General features: G+C 55.1%; 2 protein-coding genes across 2 annotated transcripts; one reads left to right on the top strand and one right to left on the bottom strand.

The window, feature by feature from the left end:
- Nucleotides 1–699: 699 nt before the first annotated feature.
- POLR2H (RNA polymerase II, I and III subunit H) lies at nucleotides 700–8,861 on the top strand. The gene is made up of 5 exons (XM_001511332.6): nucleotides 700–819; nucleotides 5,804–5,887; nucleotides 6,082–6,175; nucleotides 7,166–7,249; nucleotides 8,351–8,861. Exons 1-5 carry the CDS (start codon nucleotides 747–749, stop codon nucleotides 8,466–8,468), a joined length of 453 nt encoding a protein of 150 aa, XP_001511382.1. The 5' UTR covers nucleotides 700–746; the 3' UTR covers nucleotides 8,469–8,861.
- Nucleotides 8,862–14,694: 5,833 nt separating this feature from the next.
- Nucleotides 14,695–17,737, bottom strand: THPO (thrombopoietin). The gene is made up of 5 exons (XM_029077102.2): nucleotides 17,514–17,737; nucleotides 17,070–17,194; nucleotides 16,376–16,462; nucleotides 15,966–16,133; nucleotides 14,695–15,620 (listed from the first exon to the last, which is right to left on the bottom strand). Exons 1-5 carry the CDS (start codon nucleotides 17,524–17,526, stop codon nucleotides 15,021–15,023), a joined length of 993 nt encoding a protein of 330 aa, XP_028932935.1. The 5' UTR covers nucleotides 17,527–17,737; the 3' UTR covers nucleotides 14,695–15,020.
- Nucleotides 17,738–18,417: the final 680 nt, after the last annotated feature.

Raw genomic sequence — 18,417 nt, forward strand, 5'->3', positions numbered from 1 at the left:
TTATTAATAATGTGGAGGGAGCTTCGCACATAGGTGCCTAACAAGTTCCATCCTTATTATTAAATACCATTATTATTATTATTAATAATGTGGAGGGAGCTTCGCACATAGGTGCCTAACAAGTTCCATCCTTATTATTAAATACCATTATTATTATTATTAATAATGTGGAGGGAGCTTCGCACATAGGTGCCTAACAAGTTCCATCCTTATTATTAAATACCATTATTATTATTATTAATAACGTGGAGGGGGCTTTGCTCATAGTAGGTGCCTAACAAGTTCCATCATCATTATTATTATTATTATTAATAACGTGGAGGATACTTCGCACATAGTAAGCGCTTAACAAGTACCATCATTATTATTAAATAGTATTATCATTATTACTATTATTATGATTAACGTGGAGGGGGGGGAAAATGAGGCGAGGGGCCCCAAGAGCGCTCCAGTGGGGGCGGGGCTTCCCTCCGAGTGACGTCAGAGTGGGCGTGGCCTCCCCCCCTCGAGGCCCCCGCCCCCGGACGAGCCCTCAGCCAATCGCCGGCCCCTCCCCCGCTCCGCGGATCTGCGCAGGCGCCGACTCGTCTCGGGGCGGAAGTACCTCTTCCCCGACGGGCGGCGCGGGGGTGGATGGGAGCGGAAGTGGTCCCCGAGGCCGCTGCCCGGGCCCGCCCTCCCCGCGCGGGTGCGCATGCGCCTGGCGCCCGGCCGTGGTCCCGCGCGCTCGGCCTCGCGCCCCCGCCATGGCCGGCATTCTCTTCGAGGACATCTTCGACGTGAAGGACATCGACCCCGAGGGAAAGAAGTTCGACCGGGGTAAGGACCGGGAGGACCCCCCCATCTAACAACCCCTTCCTCCTGATGATACGAAGGACGATGGAGGATGGCTTGGGTTAAGCGCTTACTCTGTGCAGAGCGCTGCTCCAAGCGCTGGGGTTGACCCCGGGTCATCAGGTTGGCCCACGTGGGGCTCCCAGGCTTCGTCCCCCATTTTGCAGATGAGGTCACTGAGGCCCAGAGAATAATAATAATGATGGCATGGGTTAAGCGCTTGCTATGTGCAGAGCACTGCTCGAAGCGCTGGGGAGCATAGAAGATCGTCAGGTTGTCCCGCGTGGGGCTCGCAGTCTTCATCCCCATTTTGCAGATGAGGGAACTGAGGCCCAAAGAGTAATAATGATGATGGCATGGGTTAAGCGCTTGCTATGTGCAGAGCACTGCTCGAAGCGCTGGGGAGCATAGAAGATCGTCAGGTTGTCTCACGTGGGGCTCGCAGTCTTCATCCCCATTTTGCAGATGAGAGAACTGAGGCCCAAGGAGTAATAATGATGGCATGGGTTAAGCGCTTGCTATGTGCAGAGCACTGCTCGAAGCGCTGGGGAGCATAGAAGATCGTCAGGTTGTCTCACGTGGGGCTCGCAGTCTTCATCCCCATTTTGCAGATGAGGGAACTGAGGCCCAAAGAGTAATAATAATGATGGCATGGGTTAAGCGCTTACTATGTGCCGAGCACTGCTCGAAGCGCTGGGGAGCATAGAAGATCATCAGGTTGTCCCACGTGGGGCTCGCAGTCTTCAGCCCCATTTTGCAGATGAGGTCACTGAGGCGCAGAGAATAATAATGATGGCATTTGTTAAGTGCTTACTATGTGCCGAGCAATGTTCTAAGCGCTGGGGGAGATAGAAGGTAGTCAGGCTGTCCCACGTGGGGCTCCCAGTCTTCATCCCCATTTTGCAGATGAGAGAACTGAGGCCCAAAGAGTAATAATAATGATGACTTGGGTTAAGTGCTTACTATGTGCAGAGCACTGTTCTAAGCGCTGGGGAGCATAGAAGATCGTCAGGTTGTCCCGCGTGGGGCTCGCAGTCTTCATCCCCATTTTGCAGATGAGGTCACTGAGGCAGAGAGAATAATACTAATAATGATGGTATTTGTTAAGCACTTACTATGTACCATGCACTATTCTAAGCGCTGGGGTACATAGAAGGTAGTCAGGTTGTCCCACGTGGGACTCGCAGTCTTCATCCCCATTTTGCAGATGAGAGAACTGAGGTCCAGGGAAGTGAAGCGACTGGCCCAAAGTCACCCAGCTGACAAGTGGCGGAGTCGGGATTGGGACCCATGAACTCTGACTCCCAAGTCCGGGCTCTTTCCACTGAGCCACCCTGTAATAATGGTATTTGTTAAGCGCTGACTATGTGCCGAGCACTGTTCTAAGAGCTGGGGAAGTTACAGGGTAATCGGGTTGTCCCACGTGGGGCTCACAGTCTTAATCCCCATTTTACAGATGGGGGAACTGAGGCTCAGAGAAGTGAAGTGATTTGCCCACACAGCTGACAGCTGGTGGAGCCAGGCTAATAATAATAGTGTTGGTATTTGTTAAGTGCTTACTATGTGCAGAGCACTTTTCTAATAATAACGTTGGTATTTGCTAAGCGCTTACTATGTGCCGAGCACCGTTCTAAGCGCTGGGGGAGATCCAGGGTATTCAGGTTGTCCCACGTGAGGCTCGCAGTCTTCATCCCCATTTGACAGATGGGGTCACTGAGGCACCGAGAAATTAAGTGACTTGCCCAAAGTCACACAGCTGACAGGTGGCGGAGGCGGGATTAGAACCCGTGGCCCCCCGACTCCTAAGCCTGCGCTCTTTCCAATGAACCATGGTGCCCTGCACCTAGTAAGCACTCAATAAATACCGTGGATGGATTAATCTCCTCCTCTCACCCTCTCGAAGAACTTTCCCCGTCACTCTGCATCCCTCCCCATCGCCTTCCTCGGACAGACATGGACGAAGCGGCCTGGCGTAAGGGATGGAGCACGGTCCTGGGAGTCAGAAGGTCGTGGGTTCTAATCCCGGCTCCTCCACTTGTCTGCTCTGTGACCTTGGGCAAGTCACTTCCCCGTACCTCAGTTACCTCGTCTGTAAAATGGGGATTGAGACCGTGAGCCTCCCATGGGACAGGGACTGTGTCCAACCCGATTTCCTCGTGTCCACCCCGGCGCTTAGTACAGTGCCTGGCACATAGTAGTCGCGTAACAAATACCAGCGGGCTCAGTGGAAAGAGCCCGGGGTTGGGAGTCAGAGGTCATGGGTTCGAATGCCGGCCCTGCCACCTGTCAGCTGTGTGACTCTGGGCAAGTCACTTCACTTCTCTGTCCTCAGTTGCCTCATCTGCAAAATGGCGATGAAGACTGTGAGCCTCGCGTGGGACAACCTGATGACCCTGTATCTCCCCCAGCGCTTAGAACAGTGCTCTGCACATAGTAAGCGCTTAACAAATACCAACGTTATTATTATTAGTAGGAGACTCCAGCTCCACCCCCCACTAGAGCCCAGGAGCTTCCACCCTCCCTAGCTTCTCACTTTTCACACGACGCAGAGACTTCATCGTCAGTGGCATTCATTCAGTCGTATTTATTGAGCGCTTATTCATTCAATCGTATTTATTGAGCGCTTACTGTGTGAAGAGCACTGTACTAAGCGCTTCGATTCGATAATACTCGGTGCAGAGCGTCGTACTAATCGCTTGGAAAGTACAGTTCAGCAACGAAGAGAGACAATCCCTGCCCACACTGGGCTCACAATGTAGGAGGGGGGAAAAAGAGTGTCTGCCCCAACACACCATGTTTGTTGGGCACGATGGCACGAGGGACCCAGATTGAGAATAGCAGCGTGGCTCAGTGGAAAGAGCCCGGGGTTGGGAGTCAGAGGTCATGAGTTCGAATGCCGCCTCTGCCACTTGTCAGCTGTGGGACTGTGGGCAAGTCACTTCACTTCTCTGGGCCTCAGTTACCACATCTGGAAAATGGGGGTGAAGACTGTGAGCCTCACGTGGGACCACCTGATGACCCCGTATCTCCCCCAGCGCTTAGACCAGTGCTCTGTACGTAGTAAGCGCTTAACAAATGCCGACGTTATTATTGGCGTGACCCACGACTAGCATATACCCAAGTGCCCTCGGCTGGACGGAAGCGGGCACCAGAGACGTGGGCTAGTTGTGGACCACTGGCCTTGCCCTTATGGAGTGCCTGCGCCGGGCGGAGCACTGGACTAAGAGTTTGGGAGGATACAATACAACACGTGCCCTACCCACAACGAGTGTACAGTCTAGAGGGTGGGGTGTCCGTCCTCTCCCCGAGGTCTCCCTTATCCCAGACCAGAACACCTTTTAGGAGCCATATGGGACCAAAAGAAAAGCAACTTGGCCTAGTGGATGGACCTGGGAGTCAGGACCTGGGTTCTAATAATAATGTTGGTATTTGTTAAGCGCTTACTATGTGCAGAGCACTGTTCTGAGCGCTGGGGTGGATACGGGGACATCAGGTCGTCCCACGGGAGGCTCACAGTCTTAATCCCCATTTTCCAGATGAGGGAAGGGAGGCACGGAGAAGGGAAGTGACTTGCCCGCGGTCACACGGCTGACAGGCGGCGGAGCCGGGATTCGAACCCGTGACCTCTGAGTCCCAGGTCCGGGCTCTTTCCACTGAGCCACGCTGCTTCCCCTCCACCCCCTTACCTGCTGTGTGACCATGGGAAGTCACTTAACGGTTTCATCTAATGTGGGGGGGGGGGGGAGCTAATACTTGTTTTCCTTCTCCCTTAGGCTGTGAACTCCAGGTGGAACAGGGGCTCTTTCTGACCTGATCATCTTGTATTTACCCCAGTGCTTAGCACTTTTTAAACACTCAACAAGTACCACAGTTATTGTTAGGCATAGATTAATAATAATAATTAATAATTGGGTATTTGTTAAGCGCTTACTATGTGCCGAGCACCGTTCTAAGCGCTGGGTAGATACAAGGTAATCAGGTTGCCCCATCTGGGGCTCACAGTTCTAATCCCCATTTTCCAGATGAGGTAATAATAATGTTGGTATTTGTTAAGCGCTTACTGTGTGCAGAGCACTGTTCTAAGCGCTGGGGTAGACACGGGGTAATCAGATTGTCCCACACGAGGCTCACAGTCTTCACCCCCATTTTCCAGATGAGGGAACTGAGGCCCTGAGAAGTGAAGCGACTTGCCCACAGCCACACAGCTGACAGGTGGCGGAGCCGGGATTCGAACCCATGACTTCGGACTCCCAAGCCCGGGCTCTTTCCACTGAGCCACGAACTGAGGCACGGAGAAGTTAAGTGACTTGGCCAAGGTCCCACAGCTGATAAGTGGCAGAGCTGGGATTAGATGAGGAGCTCAAAATCAGAGGTCCTTTATAGGGTATTTGTTAAGTGCTTACTATGCGTCAGGCACTGTTCTAAATGTTGGGGTAGATTCAAGGCAGTCAGGCCGCAGTCCCTGTCCCACATGGGCCTCACAGTCTTAATCCCCATTCTGCAGATGAGGTAACTGAGGCACAGGGAGGTTAAGTGAATTGCCCAAGGTCACACAGCGGCCAAGTGGCAGAGCCGGAATTAGAACCCAGGTCCTCCTGGCTCCCAGGCCCGTGCTCTTTCCGCTAGGCCACGTGACCTGGGTTCCAATCCTATATCCGCCACTCGCCTGCTGTGTGACCTTGGGGAAGTCACTTGATTTCTCTGTACCCAACTTCTCTCAACTGTGAAATGGGATGAGATACTTGTTCTTAGACCGTGAGCCCCAGGGGGGACGGGGACCTTGGCCAACTTGATGAACTCGTATCCACCCCAGCGCTTAGAACAGTGCTTGGCCCATAGTAAGTGCTCAACAAATACCTTTTGTTACCCAAGGGCGAACCAGGTTAAGAGCGAAGCTCATGTTGTATTAGAGATCAGGTGGCCTGTGCCAGGAATTCACCTCTGCCGTCCTTTCTGCCTTTCTTACTAGTGTCTCGTCTGCACTGCGAGAGCGAGTCCTTCAAGATGGATCTAATCTTGGATGTCAATATACAGATCTACCCTGTGGATCTTGGTGAGTGAGAGAAACAGGAACAACTCCTGCCCGGGAACCTCCAGGGAGGGAGGGCTCCTGCCTCTCAGGTCCCTTGCTTTGGTTCACGTCATTCAGTAGTGTTGATTGAGCGCTTACTGTGTGCAGAGCACGTATTTATGAATCGATCCCGTCACTCGGCGTGACCCTCACCCTTGGCCTCCGGTGCTTTTCAGGGGACAAGTTCCGACTGGTCATTGCCAGCACCTTGTATGAAGACGGCACACTAGACGATGGCGAGTACAATCCCACGGATGACAGACCATCCAGGTGAGGGAGGAAGAAGGCAAGGGGGTGGCTTGTCGGGGGGTTGGGATCTTGTAGTAGGTGACTCTTTCCTCGGGTGACCGTGTCTGTTGTCCTGCGTGACTCCCAACCCTCTTGGTGTAGTTTTATGCTCCTCCTCCCACTAAATACTCCAGCTCATTTTGAGCTGCTCCACTTACACCCATTTGATGACGCTGGGTGTGAGAGAAGAGGGTAGAAATGGAGATTTAAATACTTCCTCTCCCTTCCCGTGAGCCCCATGTGGGCCAGGTTGTGTGTCTGGTCTGATTATGTTCTTTCACCCCAGCACTGAGTAGAGTGCTCGACACGTAGAAGGTGCTAAACGCCACTGTTATCTGTGGCTTGGTGGATAGAACACAGACCCGGGAGTCAGGGGGACCTGGGTTCTAATCCTGCCCCTGCCACCTGTCTGCTGTGTCACCTTAAGCAAGTCACTTAACTTTCCTACGCCTCGGGTACCTCATCTGTAAAATGGGGACGAAGACTGTGAGCCTCATGTGGGACAACCTGATGACCCTGTATCTACCCCAGCGCTTAGAGCAGTGCTCTGTACGTAGTAAGCGCTTAACAAATACCAACATTATTGTTATCAGTAAAATGGGGGTTTAAGATTGTGAGCCCTGGGCGGGACAGGGAACGCATCCAACCTGATTAGCTTGTGTCTACTCCAGCACTTAGTACAGGGCCTGGCACCTAGTAAGCACTTAACAGATACCATTAAAAAAAGTAAAATCGTTTTGAGGTAAAACATTGCAGAGCTGTGGGAATCCCTCCAGGAGGTGGATACTCTAGGAAACCCCAGGAGTCTGGCTCTTAGCAGAATCTCGGGGACCCTGAGAAAGTCATTCTCGCCTCATGCCTCAGTTTCCCCTCTTTTGAAGAGTGGCTTTCTGGAGACGCTGGAAAGGACGATGACGGTGCTCTGCAGGCCGGGCTCTCAGGCCTCACGTCTTTTCTTTTTGCTTTCCACAGGGCTGACCAATTTGAGTATGTAATGTACGGGAAAGTGTACAGGATTGAGGGAGACGAAACTTCCACGGAAGCAGCGACACGCCTGTAAGTTCGGCTGTGCTTTTTGCAAGAGCCTGCCGCCCTGCCCGGTCAGAAGGCAGGTTTCTGGAGCCGGAGCAGGCGGTGCATCCGAGTTTGTTCCCTGGCTCTGCCCCGAGTTTAGACCACAGCCCACAGATCTGTAGTGTGGCCGTTAGGGCACGCGTCCATCAATCAGTCGTATTTCCCGAGCGCTTACTGTGTGCAGAGCACTGTACCGATCGCTCGGGAGAGTAGAGTGCAAAAGAATGAGCAGATCTGGTCCCCTGCCAATAACGAGCTTGCAGTCCTTTCTTCTCGAATAACTCTTAAAGCCTCCCAGGTCCATTCCCCTCTATCTTTTGGCGTTGTGGGCTGTTTTGTTCATTCCCTGCCTTGGGCAGACTCATGGTGACGTGTCCTACTACCTCCCTGGGCATAGAGAGACTTGGGTAAAGCCTATGCATTCTGTGGTTACTGAGCCCATAAATTAGCCAGACAGTGAGGGAAAGGAGAAGGAGTCAGTGGAAGAGGCCTCCCGAGGCGGAGATGGGGAGAAAGAGTGAGAGAGAATATGAATAAGTGGGTGGGCGTAGAGAGATCAAAAGGGAGGAGCTGGAGACACCACCCTGTGGAGACAAAGCTTTTCCCTTTTCCTCACTCCACTGCCTCTCTTCTCCCACACTGTAGGGTTGTGTGGGAGCCTAGCACACGTACCGTGTTTCCACTGGCTGCTGGGCCGATCCTCAGCGGCACTTGGAAACCACTGCCATCGTACGAACACACCATTCCTGGGCAGCCCCCGCTTCTCGGAAGTGCCGCCTCAGCCGATCCCGGTGACCGTTTGGTCCCAAGGCTCGGCTCGGGGCAGGTCGGAGGCCCAAGTGGAGCGATTGCATCCCGGGTGACCCAGGGGTCCCTTTCTCTAGGATTCAAGGGGCAAATAAATCATTTTTAAGAGGCAAAGAATTCCTTGTTCGCTCAGTGGCTCCCTCTCAAAAAGCGGAGCCATTTTGCTTCGGTTTCCCCACTTGGACCCATCTCATAGAGTTGGGGAGAGAATGGTGGAGTTCTGGCGGCTGTTGTCGGAGACCCAGCTCCGCCCTGGAAATGGTCCTTTCGTTTCAGCTCTGCTTACGTGTCGTACGGGGGACTACTCATGAGGCTCCAGGGCGATGCCAACAATCTGCATGGATTCGAAGTGGACTCCAGGGTTTACCTGCTGATGAAGAAGCTGGCTTTCTAAGGCCCAGGGAGCCGACCTGGCCAGAGGGCGAGCCAGAACTTTGGCTAGCCACATCTGGGAACGGACTTACCTCTCCGGGACTCTCTTCTCTCCCAAACGCCCGGTGGGCCGATGCGTCGGGCCCACCCCAGCCAGTCCGGCCCGGATTCAAGCCCAAGGAGCAGCCCTCTTCCCCGCAGCCGGCTGCCGGTAAGGCGGGGTCGTCCGGACTCTGCGCAGGGCGGCAGTTTGGTATCCATCTGGGGATTCGCGCTCCTCCGCCACGGGGCCCGTGCCGACGGGGGAGATCGGCCCCGCTCCCGTGAACCTTGTTTGGGATAAAACTGGAGTAGCTCAAAATGAGCCGGAGGTTACGGTGTTTTGATGACCCCGACATTAAATTTTACTTTTATAGATTGCTTTCCTCCGTGTTTTCTTCCACCAGCCCAGGAGGGTCTCTGTTTTTGCCTCTCCGCATCGTTTTTTTCTGTCCGAGCCCCGGAGCCAACGTCCCCAGAAGGGGTCTTCCAGGGTCAGGGTGGAGGGCCGAGCCCGCCTCCGCGTTAACCCTCGATGCGGGGGTCCCGGGGCTGACCTCCCTCTGCCGCACTGAGTGCGAGGAGTCTGTTGTTGTCATGGCCTCAAGCTGGGAGCTACTGTCCCTTTTGGCCCGGGCAAAACTTGGCAGGCGGGCAGACTTCCCCCACACCCCGCCAGCGCTTCCTAAGAAGTCGGTTCACGTCGTCTCGGGCGAGAGTCAGTGGCCCGGCCCAGCGTGGTCCCGCAGACCCGGAGATAAGACGGGAGAGTGGGCTTGGGCCGAGGAGGAGCTGGCACGCGGGTGTCGCAGGAGCCAGCCTCCGCGTCGCCTAGTGACTCGGGTGGAGGGTAATGGCGGAGGCGTTTGCCGACGACCCCGACCTTGGAAACCCCTGCCCGCTGCACACACCAGTGAGGACAGAGCCGCAATACCAATGAAGCAGGCGGTCCGGTCTTGCTGGCCTAGACAATGGAACTCATCCATCTGCAGCTCTGTTGGCTGGAAAGTGAGAGGGGGGGAAAAAAAGGAAATGGCAGTGCTTACAGAACTAGGAGCAAATGAGCACACCCATTGTTGGGTGGCTGGAGAATCTCATATGGCCGAACACGGGCTCTGGATGGGATCGGAGAAACTCGTTTCCGCCCCGGGCAGCCTCTTCCCTCACTCCCGAGAAAACCCCGGGGGGTTGGCCCTCATTGCCCCCCCAGGGAAATTCCCAGCAGTGACCCAGAAGGGCTCCAGCTAAGCTGGAAAAGTTACAGTGCACCCCAAACAAAGCCTGCCATTTCCGCTCCTTGTGGGGGCTGTGGATCCTGGGGAGAGCCCGGGAGATGGTGTGGAGGGGAGGGGGAGCGGTTTGCCTCCCGGGGTGTTTCCTGACCTGTCATTTTCAGATCCTTTCGGAGGTGTTGGAAGTGGAGCTTAGGGAAATGGGTTGGAAATGAGCTCTGCGGGGGGGTGGAGAAAGAAGCTTTTGCTGCCGCGCTAGGGGGTTCACTGGGAGGGGAAAAAATGAACAGAGGGGGAAAGTGCGTGGGAATGAATCCTCCTCAAGCACTGTACTGAAGACTCAAACTGTTGAGGCGGATTTGCAGAGTTGCCAGCTCGAGAGCCTTGAAGAAATAGCCAGGATGCTCTTGGGTGGCCAACGGGAATGGAGGAGGGGGAGGAGGGAGGGTGGTCCCTCCTGGGAGACAGGTCTGTGGGCTTGGGGTTTGGCCCAAGAGAAGCACTGTGGCCTAGTGGATAGTGCACCGGCCTGAGCGTCAGAAGGACCTGCGTTCTAATCCCAGCTCCTTCACTTCTCTGCCGTGTGACCGGGGGCAAGCCACCTCTTCTGTGCCTCAGTTACCTCACCTGTAAAACGGGGCATAGTATGGTGAGCCCCACGTGGGACATGGACTCTGTCCAACCTGATCAGCTTGTATTCAGGCGTCTTTATCGAGTGCTTACCGTGTGCGGAGCACCGTACCGAGCGCTTGGAAAGTACGGTTCGGCAACCGAGACAATCCCGACCCAACAACGGTTGTATTTACCCCAGTGCTTAGTATTCATTCATTCATTCAATAGTATTTATTGAGCGCTTACTATGTGCAGAGCACTGTACTAAGCGCTTGGGATGAACAAGTCGGCAACAGATAGAGACGGTCCCTGCCGTTTGACGGGCTTACGGTCTAATCGGGGGAGACGGACAGACGAGAACGATGGCACTAAACAGCGTCGAGGGGAAGAACATCTCGTAAAAACCGATGGCGACTAAATAGAATCGAGGCGATGTACAATTCATTAACAAAATAAATAGGGTAACGAAAATATATACGGTCGAGCGGACGAGTACGGTGCTGTGGGGATGGGAAGGGAGAGGTGGAGGAGCAGAGGGAAAAGGGGAAAATGAGGCTTTAGCTGCGGAGAGGTAAAGGGGGGATGGCAGAGGGAGTAGAGGGGGAAGAGGAGCTCAGTCTGGGAACGCCTCTTGGAGGAGGTGATTTTTAAGTAAGGGTAGGTTGCCTGGCACATAGAAGCAGCATGACCTGGTGGAAAGAGTATGGGCCTGGGAATCAGAGGACTTGGGTTCTAAATCTGGCTCGATCACATCATTCAGTCGTATTTATTGAGCGCTTACTGTGTGCAGAGCCCCAGGCTAAGCGCTGGTCTGCTGTGTGACCTTAGGCAAGCCGCTTGACTCCTCCGGGCCTCAGTGACCTCATCTGTAAAATGAGGATTGAGACTGTGAGCCCGGGTGGGACAGGGACCGTGTCCAACCTGATCAGCTTGTAGCGTTTAGTACAGTGCCGGGCATATAGTAAGTGCTTAACAAAATACCGTTGGGGAAAGAAAAACCAAAAACCAGGCAGCACCCTCCTGTGGCCCACTTTCGAAACCGGTCTCAGTGAGGAATGGGGAGTTGCTCGGATAATGGACCGGCTGGAACTGGAAAGATCTTCCTCCCTATGTGAGGGTATGTTTGCCTCTGAATTCCTTTGTGGTTTGGGTCAAACTCCATTTTTAGGATTCCAGGAACTCCCCCGAGTCACTCCGCTTCGTGTCATTTCTACCGGTCTTGCCCTGTATCTGGGACCAAGAACCCGGGGATCCTGTCCTTGTAGGACAGCCTGTCCCCGGGGCTGGCTCACATTTACGATAAAGGGACGTATTTCGTCTCGACTGTTCTCAACGGGAGTAAAGTACACCGGAGGAGCCGGGAACTCTCCCTGTCTCCTGCACCCCTGCTCTCTCTGGTGAGCAGTTCCACTCTACCCGAGATTTATACCGATACTTTCTAACCGCTCAGCCCTGTTATTTTGCTGATTATACCTCTGAGGGAGATCTCTGCATCGGTCATCTCCGCCGGGGGTTTCTGTGTCTTGCTCGGCGCGTGACTTACCCGGGAAGGCCTCGGAACATCCGGCGTCTTTGAATTACTGTCTTGCCCTCCACGTTATTGAGCCAGAGCGATAAATTGAGAATTGATCGTTGAGAAGCAGCGTGGCTCGGTGGAAAGAGCCCGGGCTTGGGAGTCAGAGGTCATGGGTTCGAATCCCGGCTCCGCCACTTGTCAGCTGTGTGACTGTGGGCGAGTCACTTCACTTCTCTGGGCCTCAGTTACCACATCTGTAAAGTGGGGATTAACTGTGAGCCTCACGCGGGACAACCCGATGACCCTGTATCTCCCCCAGCGCTTAGAACGGTGCTCTGCACGTAGTAAGCGCTTAACAGATACCAACATTAACATTATTATTATAAATTGGTTAGGATGAGTCCCCACTTTCTTTTTGGGTTAGTGCTGGAGTGAGACGCCCCCACTTCGCCCCCGTTCTGCTTTCCCAGCTTCCGGACCTGGAGGGCTATCTTTGTCTATGCCGAAAGCAGAAAAGAAGAACGGGCAAAGATGGTACTGGAAGTGGGTGGAAGAGCAACGGGGCATAGTGGCTAGAGCACGGGCCTGGGGGTCGGAAGGTCATGGGTTCTAATCCCAGCTCCCCCACTTGCCCGCTGAGTGCCCTTGGGTGAGGCACTTCACTTCCCTGTGCCTCAGTTGCCTCCTCTGTAAAATGAGGATTAAGACCGAGTCCCATGCGGGACAGGGACTGTGTCCAACCTGATTAGCTTGTATCTACCCCAAGGCTCAGTACGGTGCCTGAACAGAGTCAGCGCTTAACAAATACCGCGATTATTAAGTGGGTTGGACTCGGTGGAGCTGAGCCGCACAGGTCGCCGCGTTGTAGTGGAAGGGCAAGCTCTCCACCCGCGTCCCACGCCGAGGTAGCCTCTCCCCGCTTCCGCCAGCCCACCGCCTTCTTGACTGTGGGAGCGGAGTGGCAGGGGGCCTGCAGAGGCCATTCTGGACTTGGCGGCTCCTGGGACGGGGGCCCGGGCCGTCCGCTTCCTTGTACAAGAGAAGCAGCGTGGCCTCCTGGGTACGGCGCGGACCTGGGTTCCGGTCCCGGCTCCACCGCTTGTCTGCTGTGTGACCGTGGGTAAGTCACTTGGCTCCTCCGGGCCGGCTACCTCATCTGTCAGATGGGGATTGAGGCAGTGAGCCCAACGTGGGACAGGGATGGTGTCCGATCTGATCTCCTTGTATCTATCCCCGGCACTTAGTGCTTGGCACCTAGTAAGCGCTTAAGAAATATTATAGTTATTATGATTGTACCCGCAGAAGCCCGCCAAGCTGCCGTCTGTGATTCCCGCAACTTCCACAGGAGGGAAGTAAGAGTCCGCTCCCTCAGCCCAACGATCCCCAGGCTGTCTGCCCAGCTGGGACGGTCGGGGCTTGACGGGACCAAGAGTCCACACGGTTGGCTGAGGCCGGAGTCTCCCCGCTAGCCTTCCCGGAAGAAGCCTAGTCCTCCTCTCCTGCCCCGGGGATCGTTTAGAAGCAGCGGGGCTGAACGGGTAGAGCACGGACCTCGGGGTCAGAGGGTCCTGGGTTCTAATCCCGGCTCCGCCACTTGTCTGCGGTGTGGCCTTCGGCGAGTCACTTCACTCCTCTGGGCCTTCGGTTACCTCACCTGGAAAACGGGGATTAAGACTGAGCTTCATGTGGGACAGGGACTGCGTCCAACCCAATTAACTTGTATATCCCCCGTTTAATAATAATAATAATAATATTCGTATTTGTTAAGCGCTTACTATGTGCAGAGCACTGTTCTAAGCGCTGGGGGTGATACAGGGTAATCAGGTCGTCCCACGTGAGGCTCACAGTTAATCCCCAGTTTACAGATGAGGTAACTGAGGCCCAGAGAAGTGAAGTGACTCGCCCACAGTCACACAGCTGACAAGTGGCAGAGCCGGGAGTCGAACCCATGACCTCTGACTCCGAAGCCCGGGCTCTTTCCACTGAGCCACGCTGTTTAGACTGTGAGCCCGTCGTTGGGCAGGGATTGTCTCTATCTGTTGCCGGATTGTCCATTCCAAGCGCTTAGTCCAGTGCTCTGCACATAGTAAGCGCTCAATAAATACGATTAGAGCAGTGCTTGGCACATAGTAAGCACTTAAGTCCTATAATTATTATTATTTCTTCTTTGGTTCTCACTGGTAGCCTCGGGAGCTCTCCCTTCCTTTGCTGCTCCAGGCACTGCTCTTGTCCAAATCCCTGGCATAGCTAATAATAATAATGATAGTATTTGTTAAATACTTACTAAGTGCCACACACTGTTCTAAGCGCTGGGGTAGACCCAAGGTAGTCAGGTTGGACGCTGTCCCTCGCACACGTGGGGCTCAGAGTCTTCATCCCCATTTTACAGAAGAGGTAACTGAGGCACAGAGAAGCTAGTGACTTGCTCAAGGTCACACGGTAGACAATGCTAGATGTGAGGTGGGAAGGAAACCTTAGGAGATTTAGGGAGAAACCGGTCTTTCCAGGAGGGAGGAGGAGAGAAAAATCCCTGCGGAAGGATGGCTGAGGAGGATGGCCGCTGGCCCGGAGCACTGGGGCAGCGTGAAGTCCAAGAGTGGCTTGGGAACCGTGAGGGAAGCCACCGGCTTTGGCTTGGGCTGCCGAGGATAGCTACGGGAGAGGACTTGTCCTTTCTGGTGCCATCCACGAGCAAGCCCTTCCCCTGTTGTGGCTAGACCCTGGTGGTTACTGGGGAGATACAGTCCACAGAGGAGCAGCCAGGAGACAGTTGGAGGTTAGGACCGGAGGGAGGGACTCTCGTTTCAGGACAAGCAATTTCTCTGACACATACCATCAAACTTGTTTTGTTTTGTGGGGTGTTTTTTTAGAAAAATAGCATCTGGGAATTAGAATAGAATGAAAAATGTTTCATTGTCCCTCTGCCCTGTCGTTTCCCCTGAGATGAGGGGGATCATCAGGGGGCGCTTGGAGGGTCCGGAATAGGGACCTGTAGCTGTTCTGTGGTGTACAGCATGATGCCCCCGGGGGATCACGATCGGTGGGGATGGGCAGGACTTCTTGGGCTCCCGGGGGGTGGAGGAGAGCGGGAGAGCCGCGATGCAGGCCCGGCCCTCCCCTCCTCCCCGCCTCCACGAGGCTTACCCCGAGGAGGAGACCAGTAGTTGGGAGAGGGTTAGAAGGAGCCGGGAGTGGTGGCTGAGGGAGAAGCCAGGGGGGTGGAGGAGCTGGGCATAGGGACGGTCGGGTTCGGAGAGGGAGCGGGAAGTCCAGTCAGAGGAGTGGGGGACCCGGAGGCTTGGTATGAGAGTCTGGGAAAACCATCTGTGTTGCTGGGGAGACTGGGCAAGGATCCAGGAGTTCTGCCTGAGAATCCAGTGGCGTTGTCCCGAAGTGGGGGAGTCACAGGTGGGGGTCCCGGGGCTCGCTCCGAGGGCCCGAAAGTCATGTTCGGGAGGGGTCCGGAAGCTGGCCCCACAGGCCCGGAAGTCACATTCAAGAGTGCGGACGCTCGGCCCGGGAGCCCGGAGGCTGGGTCCGCCAGGCCCGGTGTTGTGGCCCGAGGTCCGGGGGTTCTGTCCGGCGGTCCTCTGCCGGATCTCCCGGCCGAAGGTCTGAGGAGTCCGTTTGCGGGGCTGGGGACCGGGTGGCCCCGCCTGGCACAGAGAGTGGGTCCGTGCAGCAGGAAACGCACCTTTCCCACCAGCAGCTGCCAGAAGTTCTGGAAGATGGCGTCGGGGTCCCTGTGAGCCGTCACCCGGTCCTGGGGGAGAGGCTGGGGGTAGAGGATGGGCCTGAGGCCAGAGTCCTAAGCAGAGACCCTGGCTCGAATGCAAACACAGCCCCTCTAAGTGCGAGAAGAAATATGCACTTTCCCAGGCTTCCCTCCTCTCCCCCTCCCCGCCCCCTCACCCCCCACCCCCCAGCTGTAAACTCAAGGAGGACGGGTGGCCTGAACCCAGAGCTGGCACCTAGGAGGGAGGGATGGCCTCAACCCTTGCCCACCTGACACCTCCCTCCCTTTCCATCACAATCCCTTCAATCCCTTCCTTCCTGCTCCCGCTGAGGTCGTTTCCATGGGGGCCAATGGGAAGAAGTACTTGTTGGCCAAATTTCTCACCTGGGCTCCAAGAAGACCCTGCAGGGCCCCGAAGAGGAGGCGGGCTTGTCCGGAAAGCTGCCCGAGCAAGCGGGAGAGGCAGTTGGTCTCCAGTTGTCCCTGGGCTGCCCCGACTCCCTCCATCAGTAGGGCTACTGCCCCCAGGACCTCCTGTCCCTTGATCTGCTCCTGGGAAACAAGGGATGTCAGGGGAGAAACCCTGAAGAGACATACTCTTCCTGCCCGGAGTAGGGGAAGGAAAAGGGGAAGCGGCGGGTGACGGGGCAGGGGAGTCTAGCGTGAAATTGGAGATTGAAGTGGCGGGAGGTGAGGGAAGACTAGGGAGCGGGTTGGGGCTGCTCAGATTTGGGGGTAACTGGGGGTCGGGAGGGGTAGACCGAGGTCCCGTCGAGGGGGGTGGCGTGTCTCACTGTCTTGGCTTTCCATTCCCGGAGGCTGAAGTCCACAGCAGGAAGCAGAACGGGCAGGGGGAGCGGGCTGAGGTCTGGGCACTGACTCTGTGGGAGAAGATGATGATGATAAAAATTGTGGCATTGGGTAAGCGTTTCCTATGTGCCAGTCATTGTACTAAGCACCGGTGTAGGTACAAGCTAATTAGGTTGGACACGGTCCCTGTTCCAAATGGGGCTCGCAATCTTAATGCCCATTTTTACGGATGAGGGAACTGAGGCACCCAGAGAAGTATTGATGTCTGTCTGTGAGCCCATTGTGGGCAGGGATTGTCTCTCTCTATTGCTGTATTGTACTGTCCAAGTGCTTAGTACAGTGCTCTGCCCACAGTAAGCACTCAACAAATACGATCGAATGGACGAAGTGTCTAGCTCAAAGTCACGGAGCGCAGAAGTGGCAGAGCTGGGATTAGAACTGAGGTCCTCCTGCCTCCCGGGCCCGTACTGAGAAGTGGGAAGTGGCTGTGGAGCGGTGGGCCTTGAACAGGACCATTATCACCACTCTCACCAGCGGGTTTGGTGGTGGTGGGTGGGGGGGAGGATGGGGGCGCAGTGGAGGGAAGGCCAAGGGGTGCGCGGAGCCTGTCGTCTGACGGCTGATCAGAGGACCGCTGGGGAAGGAGAAGGGGCCTGTTCCCAGGGGGTGTCCTCTCACCAGCCGGGATTGTAGGGCCCGGGCGTCCCGGAGGAGCTTGTTCAGAAGTCGGGGGTCACAGGCTGGAGCGGAGCTGGTGAATGCCAATCTCGCGGGCAGGAGAAGCAAGGCCACGAGGAGCAGCCCTGGGGTGAGGGAAGTGAAAGAGGGAAGAGAGATCTCTGGGGATGCAGAAGAGGAAACTCCCAATCTGAACTCTGGCCCGAACCCCAGAATCAATGACTCTGGACCTCGGCTCTAAAGGGGGCTTCGGGATTCTTGAACCAGCACTGTCCCCTGTCCGCCTCCCCCCGCAAATCCGCCCCCAACACACACACACACACCGCCCTGGCGCCCCAGGGCAATATCCCTTATTAAAACGTCTCTTCCTTCCCCCAGTCCCCCCTCCTCCACCCCACTCCCTTCCCCGCTGGCCCCCAGAGGGTGTGTCCGTGTCCAACTCACCAGTCAGCTCCATGCCGGGCAGGGGATCTGGCCCGAGCGGCTCCCTGGATGGGGCCCTCTCCCCGGCACCCGGCCCGAGGCCATGGAGGCGGTTTGGACTCGGGCACCTCTGTGGCACAGTGAGGTGGGCTTGGGGTAGACTCACTGGGCTCGCCCTGAGGGTGACAGGAGGACAGAACACCAATGACCAGTTGCGGGACGTACAGCTAACCAATCAATCAATCGCATTTACTGAGTCTACCTTGTGCAGAGCACGTACTAAGCGCTTGGGAAAGTACAATAGAGTGTACACCCACTGTGCCTGGTTCTCACCTGTCCCGCCGTCGACCCCTGGCCCACGTCCTACCCCTGGTCTGAAATGCCGTCCTTCCTCACATCCGCCAATCACACTTCCTCCCTTCAAAGCCCTACTGAAGGCTCACCTCCTCCAGGATGCCTTCCCAGACCAAGCCTCCCTTTTCCTCTGCTCCCCCTCCCCTCCCCATCACCCCGACTAGCTCCCTTTGCTCTATTTTCCCTCCCGCCGGACACAGCGTTTGTGTATATATGTACTTATTTATAATTCAATTTATTTATATTAATGATACGTATCTATAATTCAATTTACACTGATGCTATTGATGCCTGTTTATTCGTTTTGACCCCTGTCTCCCCACTGCTAGACTGTGAGCCCGTTGTGGGCAGGAATTGTCTCTATTTGTTGCTGAATTGTACTTTCTAAGCACTTAGTACAGTGCTCTGCACGGAGTAAGCGCTCAATAAATCACTTATAGATGTGTACGTAAGTGCCGTGGGGCTGATGGGGTGAAGGCCCAAATACTCATTACTACTATAATTATTACTTATAATATTATATTATTACTACTACTAGAGAAGCAGCGTGGCTCAGTGACAAGAGCCCAGG

The sequence above is a fragment of the Ornithorhynchus anatinus genome, chromosome 1, assembly GCF_004115215.2.
Source record: "Ornithorhynchus anatinus isolate Pmale09 chromosome 1, mOrnAna1.pri.v4, whole genome shotgun sequence".
Taxonomy (NCBI): Eukaryota; Metazoa; Chordata; class Mammalia; order Monotremata; family Ornithorhynchidae; genus Ornithorhynchus; species Ornithorhynchus anatinus.